Source organism: Hetaerina americana, unplaced genomic scaffold, assembly GCF_022747635.1.
Source record: "Hetaerina americana unplaced genomic scaffold, ioHetAmer1.1.p SCAF_7, whole genome shotgun sequence".
Classification (NCBI taxonomy): Eukaryota; Metazoa; Arthropoda; class Insecta; order Odonata; family Calopterygidae; genus Hetaerina; species Hetaerina americana.
Genome location: NW_027287316.1, coordinates 20,790,993 through 20,808,990, shown reverse-complemented (window position 1 = coordinate 20,808,990; position 17,998 = coordinate 20,790,993). Strand labels below are relative to the sequence as shown.

At 41.7% G+C, this 17,998-nt stretch overlaps 2 protein-coding genes across 2 annotated transcripts in view; one reads left to right on the top strand and one right to left on the bottom strand.

Annotated features, from left to right (window-relative positions):
- The window catches only part of LOC139696564 (uncharacterized protein DDB_G0290587-like), a 496,865-nt gene that overhangs the window by 450,943 nt on the left and 27,924 nt on the right, over window positions 1–17,998 (bottom strand). The window lies entirely within an intron of this gene.
- Window positions 8,300–17,998, top strand: part of LOC139696563 (tektin-B1) — an 88,918-nt gene continuing 79,219 nt past the window's right edge. The window contains exon 1 of the mRNA XM_071595367.1: window positions 8,300–8,404. Coding sequence (XP_071451468.1) covers window positions 8,300–8,404 — 105 coding nt within the window. The remainder of the gene's footprint in view (window positions 8,405–17,998) is intronic.

The window sequence follows — 17,998 nt, the reverse complement described above, 5'->3', positions numbered from 1 at the left end:
TTAACCCATTACTGTCTAGTTTCATGATTAATTTAAACCTGGCCTTCCTTACATGCGTTAAACAAATCGGTCTCAACAAGGTTTCGTATTTGACTGTAACCTTTTCACCCATGGCAAGCGCCATAAAAGCTGAGGGAATATATAAATGGCGACGTAGTTGAAATTTTAAAGTCTTGTTATTCCACATTAAAAAATACTTTTATCGAGTTCGGAATTGTGCCTCGCTCTAATTTCATTTCGCCGAAATAAGATACCACTGAGTTAACTCACGTTCCAGCCCACTTCAATATCTAGTCTCTAATTTCTTGAAATGGCGAACATTCCGTCGGTTATACGTTCAACTCATGCCCCATCCATCTGGGGTAAATAATACGTCGAATTAGGTCGAATTGACACTGTGGTTATTTTCCAAGAAAATTGACGCTGTTCCCCTTCGATTCGTAATTGTTACATTGATAGGAAATCTGAAATTCGACAGCATGTGGGGAGAATTTCACCTTTGTCTCCTTAAAAGTTTCCCCCTAAACTCTACAGTCAACATTCTAAGCCAGCAACGGAGTAATCCGGAGAAATTAAAAGTTAAGAAAAGCCTTTAGTTATAATTGTACCCCTCAACAAGCCAAAACATGTTAAAAATGTATATTTGAAAATCATCACGGTCCTCCTTATGTTGGGAGCTTGTCGGAACTCGACAAAAAACACTCACATGACCAGGGAGCACATAGGGTTTCACAAGAGAAAGACGGTGTAATCATGCTAAGTGATTCCACTCCCCTTACTGAATATCACATTTCTGAGGTTAATAGGTTATCTACAACAGGAATTTAGTGTCGGACATCAGGTATACCCGTCAAGATAAGCTGTAAATATAAATCAAGAGAGGGCAAATATTTTAACGCGAAGCCATACTGTCAGCTACGAGTTGAACCATGAAGCTTCGACGATGGCACGATAGGATAAAAATAGGCTAAAGGAGCGCGGAGTGAGCGGAATACGTATGTACAAGAGATTAGAAGAGCGAGGCGTGCAGATAGGACGGACGCCCCTCGAACAAGTTTCCCTCTCCTCGATCGCCACTGGGTACACGTCGGAGCCTAGCTACACTCCTTTTATCACGCAAACCCCCCATCATCCCCTTGCCGGTCCATGGAATGAAAACTTCCGCTGGAGCACTTGACATGAATATTATTTACTACTGTCGCACACGATTCTACGATGGCCGAAAAACAACACCTGAATTTGCTACGTCAATTAAGGCCGTCCCCGAGGTTTCACCATTCCGCTCATCAATCCAAGCTTTATCGCTCCCCACCCGCGGAGCCGCGTAGCGTCACGCACGGAGCATTTGAAACGACGGGACGGGACCGGGGGGGGGGGGACGGGACGGGAGATGGAGGGATAGGAGGAGGAGGATCCCTCTTATGCGACCTCTCCCCGGCGGAAAGAGTAAAAGCCGTTTAACAAACTGTTTGCGGAAGCAAATGGCCTGTGGTGAACCGCTCGCGGACTTCGGACCCCGTGCACATTATTATTATATAAATCTAGTTGCAATTAGGAAGTTGTCCTGGAGGCAATGGTCAAATCTGGTCAACGGTCACTCTTACAATGCACATACATACATACACAAAAAGAATAGAAATGAGACAAAACGCTCTTATACTAATGCACGTATAAAATGACACTTAAAGATTACCAACCGCACCTTTAACATAACAAATAGGCTAGGTTCACACAATACATACAACGCACCGTCCATTGCCACACCACATCCATAATCACGTACTTTTTTAACTTCATATACCGTTCAAAATCACTCACCGTGAACACATCATTCACTTTTGCAATACAACTTCTCACATCGTCCACATCACGCACACAGCAATATTTTTAATAAGTACATTAGTATAATAATCACTGTCTAATAAAGTTTATCGCCCAGTAACTGCTTTACACTTATTCTTGAAACTCCTAAAATTTGATGGAAAGGGCTCAAACAAACCTCCAGGCAGCTGGTTCTATTCAATAATAGTTCTGTTTAAAAAAAAGAATATTTTTTTTCAAATTTGTTTTGTTCTTATTTTTATTTTAAAACTGTGGTCGTTTTTTCTCTTGGTTTTTGGTTTTTCTATCGCTTTCCATAAATCTTCCCACGCTTCGTCATTTTTAACAATTCTATTCATCACGCCTAACCTACTCCTTTTTCTTCTATTTTTAAAATTCTGCCATTTCAGGGTATCCAATATTTCCGTAACACTATCTGTTCTTTTGTACCTTCCGAGAACATATTTTGCTGGCTTTCTTTGAACTTTTCAAACATACATTCGAGCACGGATCGACGAACGTGCTCTCCGATGCACGCTACGCGATATTGTCTTCGTGGTGAGGAACTAGACGTTCCCTGGGCTCCGCTATACACGATATCCAAAACAAACGCCGGGAACGGTGCGAGGAGTACGTAAATGTTGCTGGCATAAAAGTCCTGGCGAACGGTACTCAAGGGCCTGGCGCAAACCGTGAGTCTAAGAGTCCTTCGCAATTCTACCTCCCGCACCCATTCCCTACTGCCGATAAGGAAGGAGTGACATAATGCCTTGACACCTGTGAACACCTCGCGAGTGACGTCGCGTCGCCGGCCTATTTCACGAACGTTCCAAGTCCGAGAAGGAAAGAGATGTGACCCCGGGGAACGGGGGATGAGGGGCGTGACACGAACAGGACTGAAAAAATATCTAGCCCTAAGATTAGCCACAAATCGGCCAACGCGCTCACGCCGAATTCAGTACTAAACCCAATAATTGCTGTGATGGGTTATCCAAATAAGTTATGGAAGGTTTATTCAACCTAAATTCATGTAACAGTTTACCGACAGTCATACTTAAGCGGACATCCCCGCTTGGGGAAGAGTATGACCGAAAGGGGGCACGAAATTAGAATTAAAATCGTGAAGTTCCTAGTGTATCTAAACATTGCTATTTTTAAACTCAAATTCATATATTAAAATAGTATCTTTGAACTAAAAATAAATATATAAATGTAACAAAATATATGTAAATAATATTACGAGGTATACAAGATTGCAATGCGGATTTCAGACAACAGATGGTGCAACAATGAAGTTAGCGGTACAAAGATTTGACACGTATGCCATTTTTTGTGCCATCCACAAGTGTCAGACGTGAACGAAAGATAAATTAAAAAATTATTTGCATAGTGCTTCGCTGCTGTGTTCAATATGTCGACATTCATACCAAACAAAGAGCATTCGCGGACAGCATTAATATTTTTTTCATTTGAAGAAAACTGGTGCTGAATCATAGCTATTACTTCGAGATGCTTATGTATGGTGAAGTGAACGATGGTTTCGGTGTTTCAATAGTGGTGGCTTCGATGTTTCAGGTAAGGAACACTGAAATGCGCCAAAAAGATGTGAAAAAATGGCTCGATGAATGGTTCGTGGCATAAGCGAAAGATTTTTTTACTGGCTTGGTATCCACAAATTGCCCGAAAGATGGGAAAAACGAGTAACTAGCAATGGAGCATGCTTTAAATAGCTCTTTTTATAATTCTTCCGAATTTTAATTTTTTTAAATCCACATTTCGAAATTGTACACCTGGCGAATAATGCAAAAAAACAATCATTCCTCTGCTTTATCACAGGATTATTGTTATAAATACAGCGTGATAAATAGCTTTCCTCCTGCCAGCTTTCGAATCAAGCAGAAGAAAACATTGACGCTAATGGTGTCGAAGCCGAATGATGACCGGAGACGGAACGTCATCACCTAGAGGAGATCACTGAATGACATTCTGTCCTCCAGTTTCGTCTATGCCTTCTTTTATTCATTCCACTCGTCCTCATCCTGAAAAACGAGACGAAATTTCTCCCTTTGCATTCCAGTGGATTTCTCAGATCTCTCGCCCATTTACACACCTCCGCGAAAGACTTCCAGGATTAGTAAGAATGGGATTGTTTAAAAAAATAAAACCTAACGAGGAGCTTAAGCTTTTCTCCCACAAGCCCCATTGCCTTCTCATCCACGTACACCTTGCTTCAATTGAAGAAGAAAAATATATACTTACAGCCACGCACACTTTCTGTGTCTTCTTAATCTCTATATTTTCCTCCAAAAAGGATACGCAGACGCTTCCGCGAAGGGCTGCTTTCATCGCCAGGTTCATTTCATTCCGATAAATCCTCTCGCTTGAGAAGAAGAGAAGTAGAAGAGGAAAAGAAAAACATTCTCGAGGCGTTGCCACTTCAGCGGAAACCTCCTTTCCTTCGGGACGCGGGAGAGGGAAGACGCGGTCGGTGTTGCGGAGTTGATGGGGGTGGAGGGGGTGGAGGTGGGGGGGTGGAAAGGGGTTTGGCAGACGCGGAGGGGGATGATAGGAATAGGCAGAGGGTGGTTTCTCTCGGAGATAACATAAGACGCCATGAGCTCTCCGCGAGAATTCTTTTCCCTCGACTCTTTCCACCACTCCCACCCCATCCATCTAATTCTTGCCACCCTCCGCTGTTGCCAACCCAGATTCGAAAAAAAGAGGAAACCCATCTCTTCTCAGAATGGGGAGGCTGGAAAGTCGTACATTGAGAGGAAAATGCTGGCAATTTTATGACACCTCCAGAGAAAGCCTTTGAATCGTTAATGATGAATTTCTTCGAAGGGAAGGTGAAAACGGAAGCTCACGGGAAGACGAAACACAACCAGAGGGTGCAGAGACAGATATGGTGTCGGGGAGCGGGTGATCCGATGTCCTGGAGGAAGAAATCTTTAGACCAAGATAATGAGCTCCGTGAACGAAAAATTTCACTCCTAATTCCCTCAAGAGATCATGCACTACATACGTAAGCATTTGAAAATCAAATTAATCATAATTCCAAACCCTCCTAAACATTTTTAGGGGTCAGTAATGAGACTTACACCATCCACGTGGATAATCTACCCCCACTCATTGTATTCCTGGATTCGTCCCTGATGGAAAAGAAGGAATTAACCAAACACATTCTGCGAAACAAAAGCTTAATTAAAAAATATGCACATGCGCGATGGATCGGTGGATGGGAACACCCAGGACATAATATGTTAAACACCCGAGAAAGGCCGAAGGCATATTGTATTGATTTTCCTTGATAAATTGTGTGCAAAGAAAAAATACGTATTTTGGTGAGAACTGAGGACAGATCCTACGATTACTCTAATTTTATTTCAACTAATGTCATCTTACCTGGGAACGGAACAAAGAGCTAACAAAATTAACAACACATAATAGCATTCACGCGAAAGAAAAACCAAACGATTGAATACCACCAAGGTCATGAACTAGCATCACTGTGACGCAGTAGCCAATATACAGAATTACCATACGATATGTTTGAATAACCATTACGAACAACTAATACAACTCTTTGAACTTACACCAAGAAGGTGACAATTAGGATTTAAGCGAGTAAGCATCTCGGGCTGGATATCGCAAATACCTTAAAATAAGTGCCACCCTACGCATATAGCGGAGATTTTACCTTTCGAGTGAAAAGAGCCATTTAAATTGTATAATATAAGAAATGACTACCGCAATAAATCTCACTCGGGAATATCCATCACCGGTTCAAATTGAACCGTTTCTTATGCCTAGATGTTGAAAAAGCTGGGATACAAAAATTAGTTGATAATGATTTAATTCATACATGAGTCCTAAAGATATACACGTAAATGGAGGAAGAAACAAGATATTAATTTGACTTTTATACTAATTATATCTGCCGACATTTCCCGATGAGTTCCATGAAAGCTGTCCAACGTTAATATTTGATCTGGTAGCAATCGTTTTCACTTATTGCTAAAATAAATTGATCGTGGATTGATTATTACAAAACTTCACAAGGTTTCATTTACTTCGGCGGCAATTTGCAGACGAGGGTAAAATATATGGATGCAAATTTGGCCGTCTCTGGAATAGTTAGTTACGTTGAAGGGAGGTGAGCGACAACTACTCACACCATTACTCAAAGGTCATTAATCTGGCGTTTTAAGGATTTCTAGGGAGCGCTGGAAGCTATGGAGAGAAACCTGGCGTCAATATTAGATTGCTTTTCAACGAGGAGAGCCAAGCGTTGCATAGTTTCACATCGTAATCGTTCCAAGGAATACTGCAAAAGAAAACTCCCCCCGGATGACAATAAACAACGACCGGAATATCCCTGAAAATATGTCCATCGCCATGACTAGAACAAAGATTTTCAGAAAGGAGAGCAATGGCACAAATCAGCTCCTGAAGATGAAACAGCGGGTCGAATGAAAGGCAAATCGTGTCTGAACGCTTTCGCAGCCATTTCTGCGGCAGTCCAAAAGACTCGACACTTTCTTAGACTTGCGGGAAGATCCTCCTATATTAGGAACAGAACAAGTGAGAAATGGCTGAGGTCTTTTCCTTAAGGACAGCAGGACTTGGAAGAGAGAAAAGCGAACGTCAGCCGCCGCCGCCGCCTTGTATAGCAGCGTTGTCTACACCTTCTTGGTATTAACGTCTTTTTTTTGCTCTCTAACGAATTCCATGACGGGACTCCACTCAAGCCTTTCCAAGTACCGATATGGTTCACAGTAACTACCATGGACTGACAACGTTAGAAGAGTATCAAGAAGTTTCGCAAGCGGGGACACTGAGGTGAAAGCGATAACCATACTTCTTGGAAATTTCTCGTAAAAACTGAATTTCTTAAATGATCACTTCCTCCAACATATTCCCTAAGAGCGTAATTCAAATCGTGTAGTCCCATTGCCACGTGCAGTTGCAGTGTTAATTCAAGGCTGCGTAGTGCAATCGGCCTAATGTGGAGTCTTCGTTCCTTCACGTACGCAAAGTCCTACATAGCTTCATGATTGACTACTCCAGATTGTTATCACGGCAAAATCATCGCATGTCTATGGCGGAAATTATTTTAAAATAATTTTTATTAGTATATTTTAATAAAACATGAACACAGTAATTAAAGGTCGGTTAGGTAGGTGATGGTAGATAACTTAAAATTAACTGTAATTAAATTGAATTAACTTGAATACAAGACCTTAACGAATTGGTAAAACACTAAAATTATTTCATGCTGCATATAAGCATCCACGTGCACGAGTTTTTGTGTTTATGAGCGAACATTTTTTTTACCAGTGAATGCATTCCCTCGTAAATTTATGCATTTATGGCTGGCGCCTCAACACCCCCCGCCACACGCCCTTCCGGAGTCTTGTGGGGTAATGCGTGGATGTACGAGGGTCATCCGGAAAGTAGTACCCGTTCGTGAAATAAAGACACAAAAGTAAATATTAACAAACATAAAAAATTTTATTTGAAAGAGGATACTTTAAACTACTTCTCAACATAATCTCCAAGCAAATTAAGGCATTTGTCATAACGTGTGACAAGTTTTTGTATTCCTGCTGCATAGTCCTTCGCCGCCAGCTCATTGAGATACGCGAGGGACCCATCTTGCACAAATTTTTGCATAATGCAGATGGTGTTTAACAATTTCATGAACAATTGTTCGAGAAACATTGGGAAAATGCTCACAGATGTCATCAATTGTGACGCGCCGATCGTTCCTCACGAATTCGTCAACTGAGCTCACCAGTTGGTCTGTAATGACAGACGGTCTCTCCGAACGCTCATCGTCGTGTGTGTTCCCCCTCCCCATGTTGAAGTTGCGACACCACCGCCGAACAGACGACTCGTCCATTACATTGTCTCCATACACCTCCTTTAATTGGCGATGAATATCACATGGGCGAACGTTTCTTGCATTGAGGAATTTAATCACTGCCCTCACTTCACAACTGGCGGCGTTCTCAATTTTTTTAAACATTGTAAACAATCACAGAAACAACACAGGCAATGCTAGCGTCACGCAACGTGGCTCAGAGAAGGCAGACAAGCCACTGAAGCTATCTGACCTCGTCCAGCGGCTACTCGCGTCGTCAGCACTTCATGCGGCACGAACGGGTACTACTTTCCGGATGACCCTCGTAGATTCTTTGAATACATCTCTTGATAATTAACACACACACACGCTTTCGGAATACTAACTTCTTGATTTCAATTTTCTAACGAAAAAACTATGATTGTATGGCAATCGTAGAGAATATGGCCCTATGGCCATAAATTACAGACGGCACCATCCCCGAATCCGCCCACTGAATGCCTCCCCCCGCCCCCCACTAACTCGTTCTTGGACAAGGTGCCTTCCTTTATTTGAAATACAAAAGTGTCAATTATGGATTATGCATTCATGTGAATCGCATGAGTCCCCACGATGCGGGGGCAAGTGGAAGAAGCAAAGGAGGAGGAGGCCGCCATGCATTCCTTCACCGCCCCCTCCCGCCTCCACTATCTACTCCCCGACACCTACCCAACTAAAGTAAGTCGACCCTCCCACTGAATCCCGGGGGGGCAAGGTAAAATGGGGGGGGATTTAGGGGTAAAGAGGGGGAGGGGCTGAAGGGGAGGGGGAAGGCGTGGGACGTCTTTTACGGGGGCACGCACGAGAGTCCTTTTTCGAAACTTTTCCGTGGATACGCCCATCGCCGCCGCTTCCCGTCCTCGCTCCAGAGCAAGCGCTCTTACGCCCGCGTGAATGCCGCGCCTGCGGAGGCGGCCCGCCACACTTCCCCCTGTCCAAGCACCACGAAGGGCGGTGCAGAGAGAGGGGGAAACGAGAGAGAAAAGGCTTGCAGTGACTCCGGCCAGACTGCGTGAATTTGACACATAATTTCCTAAATACTGAAAATCAAAACGATGAATTTCGTCAATCATTTCGTCTTAGCAGTCTTTCAACCGATTTATATCCCTCCTCAATTATTTATCATTTACCTCCTTTTACATTCTAAATGACACAGCTTCAGGCGTAACCACGGTGGAAATATTTCGTGATGAAAGAAGAAACTTTGCTTTTTCACATTGTATTTTTTTATTACGACCATTTATTGAAGATTTTACCTTGTAACGAAACCTAGATCGTAATAAAAGAAATTCTATGCGGAAAAGCAAAGTGTCTTCTTTCATCATTTCATGTTTTTGTCTTTCCTCCACCGAATTCTGTGGTTTTGTACTATTGTCATTGCACATTCTTACCTTTCTTTCTCTTGTCTATCGTCGTGTGTATGTGTAGGTATATCCTTAATTTATACATGTACCTGTATATGTGGATGTATATATGCATGTGTACGTGTGTATGCGTAAGTATGTGTATATGTGTGTGTGTATATATATACATGTGTGTGTGTTTGTGTGTGTATATATATATATATATATATGTGTGTGTGTGTGTGTGGGTGTAAATATATGTGAGTGTGTGTGTGTGTGTGTGTATGTGTGTGTATATATATATATATATATATATATATATATATATATATATATATATATATATATATATATATATATATATATATAAGCGTATATATGTACGTGTTTATATTTGTATGTGTATGAATGCATGCATACACATTTTTTCTTTTTCATGTACAAATCTGTGCATAATGAATTTGTGACTGTGTATATGTACAAGTGTAAACATGCATGTAATTATACATTTTATTGCAGTTATAATATGTACACGACGATGGGTTACATGGAAGAATGGACCACTAGGTCTCAATTTCGCCCAAATAGAAATAAATCCTCCACCTATCAATCCTCCTAATCATCTCGTCCGTCACCCATGTCCTCGTTACACAGCTGATGCGGAAGATCACGATGGATATAGATTTCCGAGCCCAGCTGATGATGGACAAACCAACTTCATTGAATAATCATGCAAAAAATAGCTCGGTAACGTCATTACTCATTCATGTCAGTTGACGATGTGTACTTAAGAGAGATGCTACGTTGAAATTTTCACACTATTTGAAATCGGTGACCGCGATGCCGTAGCCACCTTATTGATGAAGAGTTCCGAAAGAAATACAGTGGAAGGAGATGGAAACGTGAAGGAGGCATCCGGCCGCGTTTGAGTCGTTAGGTGGGACCGCCCCCGTCTCGAAAAACGCTCGGCCGGCGGACGAATATGGTCTGACCGATGCGACGGGGAGGGCGGCGGGCGGACGGGAGGGATTGAGGGTTGGCGTGGATTCTTTTTTATTCACCCCGTGCGCGCGTGGGACAGCTCCCGACCGCGTTGGGTCGCTCGCTCGGCTGCGACATTTAATTGGACGGCATTGGCGCAGAGGTAAAGGAATTTTGGGAGGAGTTACGAGGGTGATTTGCACGAAAAAAATAAGTTGACACCTGCGTCGTTCCTATGGGAAATGTCAGCGAGTGAGATATTATCCTTCGGATAGGAGCAAGCGGGGGGGGGGGGAATTACACGAAGACGGGCGAGTGCAGTGAGAGTGAGAGATCTTTTTTCGACGCGTAATATCTCTCTCCCCGCAGAGGGAATGTCACTTACACTTACAGATGCCTCGAAACAGGAAACTCCCACGACGCTGGGAACTCGCAACGGGTCGCTACTATGTATATGCATGTAGATCAAAGCGCAAAGAAGCAGGAAGACAAGGGTAAATTCTCAGCACATGAACAGCACTTGCTCAGTACCAACCACTACCTTTATCTTTCTTGTAAACATGATAACAAACATTTCATTCACAAATGAAATGCCTTCTTCCATCAGTGAAATGGTTGAACTACAATAGTAATAGAGTGGAACTGAAATGACAATTGGTCCCACGAGGATGAGACTAATTGGTCAAATAAAAAAGGGACGTAAGACTGCAGCGCTACCAAGGGTGCGTGTACATTGGTGAGGGCGAAAGATTGCGGCGGCAGTCAACTAATCCGTGGACTGAAATACTTGTACGTCTTTTGCAAAGAGATCAATACGTTTTCACAAACACAAAGAGGAAATAATCCAAGGCTTTCTGGTAAGTCGGGCAGTAATAACGATAATATTGAATATATCAGTCACGAAAAATACGGCCGAACTATGCATGTAAGTAAACAAAACGAAAATGCTCGGATGAATGAGTGGGCTTTAAAATGAAGTAGTTGAATTAGGAATGAAAATACTAAGAGTAAGCCCATAAAATTACACCAATTGGGAAGAAAATTAAAGTCAATGGAACGCTTGGATTTGGAACTCGTGAAACATCGTGGAGAGAGAGACTCGTATGCGTGATGGGAGAGAAAATGATGAGCATGAGTCTTAAAGTTCTAAGAAATAGAGGTAGATGGAAGACACGTAAGGTGGGGAGATTGTTTGTCGGGGCGCATTAAAAAGAGCAGAGTGGTAAGAGAAAAAGAGCAACATCGGTCAGCTTAGAGAAAAATGACAAGAAAAAACGGATCTTAACTTGGGATCCTAAGCAGAATAAGATGAGATATGCAGTCAAACTGATAGTTTCATATTCTCGTGTATCTCTCGGAAAATTCAACGCTCGCTAAAAAAAAGATCTCCTTCAAATTAATTTTACATTTCCACTACTTTTTCTGTGGTTGATAACCCCTTCCACACCACGCCCCTTTGATGGTATAAATAACTGGGCATAAATGTGCAACCGTAGGGTGCATATGATTAATTTCCTCTTTATAGCCACGAAAAGTCCGTTTCGCCTAGACAGCGGTTTGAAAGTACTTGCTTAAAAATTTTTTTTTAAGGTAATCTACCGTTTAAGGTAGGTATTTGGATGGGCATAATTACTAATTAAATAATTTGTAACCCCTAGCAAAACACAACATCCTACTTTACATCAGGCCCCTCTTCAGCTCTGAGTACTTTCTTCCTCCCTTCATCCCGTCCAACATCCCTGTCCTGTTCCTTCCCTTTCCTCTTTTGCCCAACATTCTCCCCTCAATTACAGTCTTCAACATCCCACTGCCGGTCAATACCCTCTTCATCCACTTTTCCTGCCTCCATAGGATTGCTCCCAGCAAACCCCTCTCTTCCCCCACCATACCAAGTACTTCTTCGTTTGTTTTCTTCTCTGTCCATTTCACCTTCTCCATTCTTCTCCACACCCACATTTCAAAAGCCTCCAGTCTACGTCTATCCTCCTGGTTCAATGACCACGTTTCCGCGCCGTACATAGCTACGCTCCACATCAAAGTTTTTACCAGTCTTTTCTTAACATCCTTACTCAACGTCCCCGTCATCAACTCCCTCCTCCTTGTGAAACCCTCTTTGCCTAGCGCAATTCTTCTCCTTACGTTCCTACTACTTTGATCGTGTGGTTTAAAATAAAGGATGAAATATGAAACCGATAGGAAATGTCTGGTAGTTTTGACATCAGCTAATCAAAAGCTTTCCGGCTTCGAGTTCCGTTTCTGGCGTGGTGATTCTGTTCGGGATGTGATAAGTAGGACTTCAAGCATTTGGTACATCATTGGCTGAGCGAAAATTTGTCTCAAACAGCAGTCGTGGAGAACAATATTTTTTGTAAAGATTCAGTATGTACCTTTAAAAAATATAACTAAATAGGGTTTTTGAGAAAAAATTGAGTAGGCGTAAGTTTTGGGGAAAAGGCTTACGCCAACAAATTTCAAATAAAACGAAAATGAGAAATTTTCAGGTGAAAGTGTGGGCAGTAAAGATAAATGAGATCGAGTGTCACAGAAGGAAAAGTTGGGCGTCGACCGAAAATTTTCTAGTTCTCCAATTTATCACACTAAAAAAAAGTCCCAAAATATGGGATGTGCTTTATTTTTGGTTTTACGACTAACTCTCAGATTATGCATTGTAAATTAATATTTAATGGGCGAATAAATTATTTTTTTTATCAACAATGAGTTGGCCTTTCAGGATTTATCAACAATATATGGCCTTTCTCTTCAGAACTAACTCTTTTATTAAAGCATTTAAGGCTTTTCATCACGTGTTTTAACAGAAGGTTAACTGATAGCCGAATTTTGCCAATATGCCAAAAAATAATTCTGTGACAATTACCTACAGCGAAGAGGTACGAGATTATCAGAGACAATTTTATTGCATTTTGTCTGGCATATTTCGATATTAATGGCATTTTACCGCACTTCTGCCAGGAAGTTCGCTCAATGAAGCATGGAAAGAAATCTAATAGATTTCCATGGTCTACATGATAACTTATTAGCCTGCTTTTGGCTCTTACGGTAATCTGAATAAAGTTTTATCATCTGTTCGAGTTCACGATTAATGCAGCAAGGAGTTATTTCATTTGCTTCTTCCAAAAAAAACTAATAAGATAAAGTTTAATAACAAACTGGTATTACCAGCTCATTCCAGGGAATTCGGGTTCGAACAACTTCGACAGAATAATACATTAAACTGATACGCAGCAGCAGCTGCGAACCTTTTTTTTCTTATTCGTAGATTAGTGATCCACCCCTTCACAAACTGAGCCCCCAAACTCGATTCAAGAACTAATTGCATTTTAGATAGATCACCATTTGAGAAAACCAAATGAATAACTAGATGGTGACAAGACTGAGATATGAGCTTAGATATAAGGCGTCACTAACTGTGACTTCGCCTAATAAAGAACGAACCGAACTTGGAAGAGGCCTTCTTCCCCGATCCTACGCGTTCAGAACGTCCTAGTTTCAAATGAAACGTGACCCGCCGATGCATAATGCTGCCCACTCAACGGTGCCAAGAAAGCGGAAATGCGCCCACCACAAGTCGCACGCACATCAGTACGAGTCTTGATTCCCCCTAGCAGGACAAGGTGGAGCTCCGGAGACGACGACACAGGGCGGAGAGATATCCCAGGACTCGGGAAGGAGAGAGAGAACTCGCCGGGAAACGGCGAGAGGAGCCGCGCACTTGTGTTTGTGCGTGTGTGTGGGCGATATGATTTACAATATTTCCCTACGAACGTCTCTCCCGGGAACTTTTACGGTGTTACTCTGCCCGAGATGGATGGCAGGGCCAAGAGCGATATTTTTTTTAAATAAAAAAAGGCACCATGAATTATTTTGTTTAGACATTGGGGGCTTCTTAGGTAACGTTTCCGCCGATAGGAATTATGGTCAACTCTTTTTCTTTTGATTGATGCTCGGTGGACCATTCCGTATATATGCATTAGCACCGAAAAAAACGGCTCATGGCCGCGGCAATGACCCCTTCCGATTGCCCGGAGGTGTTTTTGAGCTATCGCACCACTGATAGATTCGGAACGAAAGGGCATTGGAATCTACTTCACGGCTGCCTCTCGGCCACACTCTCCGAAGACACACCCTTTTTCAGTCCTCTCGTTCCCACACCTGAGAAAACGCACCAGTTTTCAGACGATCTATCCACTGAATCCCGTACATATGGTGCATTTGGCATTAATCAGAAATAAAACAGGTACTAGGTTCCAGTACACTTTTACAAAATTGATTTTTCACAAGAATTTGTAACTGTACACGATGACCCTTCCCCTTTATACATGTAAATTATGGTATCGCGTACATTGACATGGTAGACCAGTGAGTTAGAGTGCTGTACTATTGATTTTTATTAATACAGAGTGCCCAACAAGCTACCGCTAGGGTGTGTGACAGCGGGTGATTACACACCAGATTATTTTTGACCCAAAATACTTTTCCCACCTTGCGCGGTCGGACAATGTTATTCTGATCCCTTATCGTTCGTGGGAAATATGACATCTTAAATTCGTCTGTTCTACCTGTACACTTAATCTTTCTAATTTTATTTGCATAATTTCTCCTACCATAGTAAAATGGGGTTGATAGTAAATTTTCAACAACATCGCTGAAGACATCTTCAAATTTACGAATAAAATTAAATCTGTAATTTGAGCTTCGCTCCGTGAGTGATTCCCAATCTAGTTCCTCTAATAATCTTGATAGGCTAATTAATTTGTCATAACAGCTTTCTACAAATCTAGCTTCCCTACGATGCCTGCGATCTAATTCGGAAATAAATCCGAATTCACGAGGATCCCACACATGCATACTAGCAGAATATTCTAAATGAGGCATAACTAGCGAAAGATGACGTTTACCTTCAACCTTTTCGTCACATTTCCCTAATACTCTTCTAATAAACGGTAATTTATTGTCAGTGAGGGTAACGCCTAAGTATTTAATCGAGTCTACACTTTCTATTTCGATGTTCCTGATGCAGAAGGCGTTCGGGAGGGAACTGATCTTATTCCAAAAATTCATTACTCCGCTCTTTTTCAAGTTTAATTCTAATTTCCAAGTGTCCCACCAACGTTATATAGTATAGCATTGGAGGCTACGTTGTATCAGGGGGGCTGGGGCGTATATGGACTCAGATGGCCCGGGTTCGATTCAAGGGGACGTCTCTGAGCACCTACAGCTTCACTCAAGCTGTGTGATTTTTAAGGAATTGGGCCTTCCTGGGAAACCACTGGTGGTACGGAGAATTATAAACCGACTGTGAAGTTTGAATTTTAAACACCGCCCATGTAAAACTCATGGCAAATAATAATGATTCCGAAGTGAAATTATCATGAAATCATACGACAATCGTACGAGAACTCGTAGTTTAGGGAAGGCTCGATTTTTTCCCTCTCAAGTTGTATGCAAATGACAATCAGAAACGAGTTTGAGGTAAAGGCGTGATTATTTAGAAACAAAGTGATTTGGCGCGAAATGGTAGAGAGACAAATAAAAGGGGTTCCAATAGTACCTTACGTAAATAGACGCAATGCCCCAAATGGGAGGAATATCGTTGACTCCTCGACAGCAGAACTATAGTGCGCCCTTTCAAGTCGCCTTGTCCGACTTTACCATAATTTCATCTGGTATGAAAGGAAGTCGCTAGATAATGCGCATACCAGTCCGTTGGGCGTCTTACTCGGACGAAATGTGGTGCGGAAACTTGACCCATGAGACATGAACTGAGGGCAATATAAATAAACGTCCCATTGCATGATTCGAACAATAGAAAATTGCATAAAAATATTAAATGAAATGCGTACCTTTCATGCACTACACTACTCGATTCAGCAATACTGGTTTTCCCCAAAAAATCCTCCGTCGTTCCCGCATCTTCTTTTCCATGGATAAATCTAATTATATTTTCTGGATAAATCTCATGTACACATTATTTGTGTCCTTCTTAGGAGAATGCTTAAGATTAAATGAGCAGGCGAAGTGAGGAGTGAGGAAGTTCACAAGAGGAGAGGACCATATGGGTAACTCTAGGGCAAAGAACTGCATGGATTGGACATACTTTGAGGCACAATGGGTAAGTTAGAAACACAATAGAAGGGAAAATTGAAGGACAGATCCCGCGAGGAAGATCAAGACGCAAGTACCTAGGACAGATTGAGAAGGACGTAAAACAGACCTGTTATCCAGGAGATGAGGATGAATTAACGTTGAATAGAGAGGAATAGAAGGCAGAAGTTAACCAATAGTAGGGAGGAAATACCGATGATGAACCACTTCGCGGTCAAATTCCATAATTTAAAAGTTGTTTCAACTGACGCGTTGTTTCATTTATTGTTTCAATAGGATTACATGATAAAATACGACGGCAAACAATGACTAGTGGCCCAAAACAGTTCATGGCTGCGATAAATCACACGCTCTAGAATCGATCGTCGGCTCGCTGCCAAGTTGCCCTCCCTGCCCACTCGACGACACCGATTCATCGAGAGAGACCTTAATTATTATAATGAGAAATAATGGTAAAATATAAAACAGGTCAATTTTGTGAGTGAAATTTTATCCAGAGTGTTCAACCACTTTTCAGCGCAAGAACCTGATAGGAATGCTATTGTAAGTTAATAATAAAAATCTCCGTCAGCCATAGGAAAGGTAGGATACTGTTCAAGAACCGAATTACCAGAATCAGTACCGCTGGTCTACATTTTAGTCTAATAATATTATGCGTGTGTACATATGTATACCTATATGTGTATATGTATATGTTTATATATATATATATATGTTTATATATATATATATATATATATATATATATATATATATATATATATATATATATATATTAAACAATTACACTCAAACACGAATACATCGATTGATATTGATTTCCTATTGGACTGAGAGGGATTTTTGAATATTTCCACGAATTTATGCTCGAATATTACAGTAAAAAAAGAATTAAACATCGAATTTTTTTTCATTAATATTTAACTCGATTATAAAACCAAATACGATCGATTCACCGTGGCGAATCGAACTAATTCTTGGGCTGTGAGAATTTCCTGATGGCAATTACATTTATACGACTCTTCATTTAACAATTCCACAACCAATGATGACGAAAAAGGGGAGTTTGTCCTTCGCATTCTCAAGCTCACACGCATTCCCTTGAAATGCTCGCAAAAAAATCAATACGACCCGCAAATTACGATGGACATCCGCTCACTGTTAATTATTCACTTCGAAATGACCTTAGGACTATTCCGAGAACGTGCGGCGGTAGCCTTTTCGATAACTTATTTCAAGCGTACGGTTATGCGAGGCTAATTTTTTTTTCGCGACCACCAAAACATCATCAATCCATCACCCCCTAATAGCCTCCTTGCGGGGTTAAACAGGACCTTTTAAAGCTTAGGACCAACATCGATCAATCAAAATCGTGAAACTCGAGGGGAGAAAAAGCACTGTCCTCAGGGTTTCTCGCGCACGAAGATAAAGCGCTATTATCCCGATGAATTATTAATTTACTCCACGACACCCAAAAAAGAATACAAAAAGTCTAAGGACGGGAAAATCCATCAGCTCACAATAAGAGGGAGGTGGAGCGGTGAATACTCCCCCCCCCCTGTGCCATGAGAGACGTCACCGACATCATTTTGGGCGTCAGGGGGCTCGGCAGTGACTTAGCCTGGAGAAAGCTGGATGCATTCTGCTCGGAAGAATAGAAAGAGTGAGAGAGGGCGCTGAAATCGCTGTCTTCCGCCTAGCATTACGGGGTCGTAAGCAGAGTCAGACCCAGCTCCGCCCAAATTTCAAATAAAAAAAAAGGTTGACGGTTTCAAATAGTTTTGGGTTCTACCCGCACAAGCTGAGAATTGTCTGCCTTGCATTT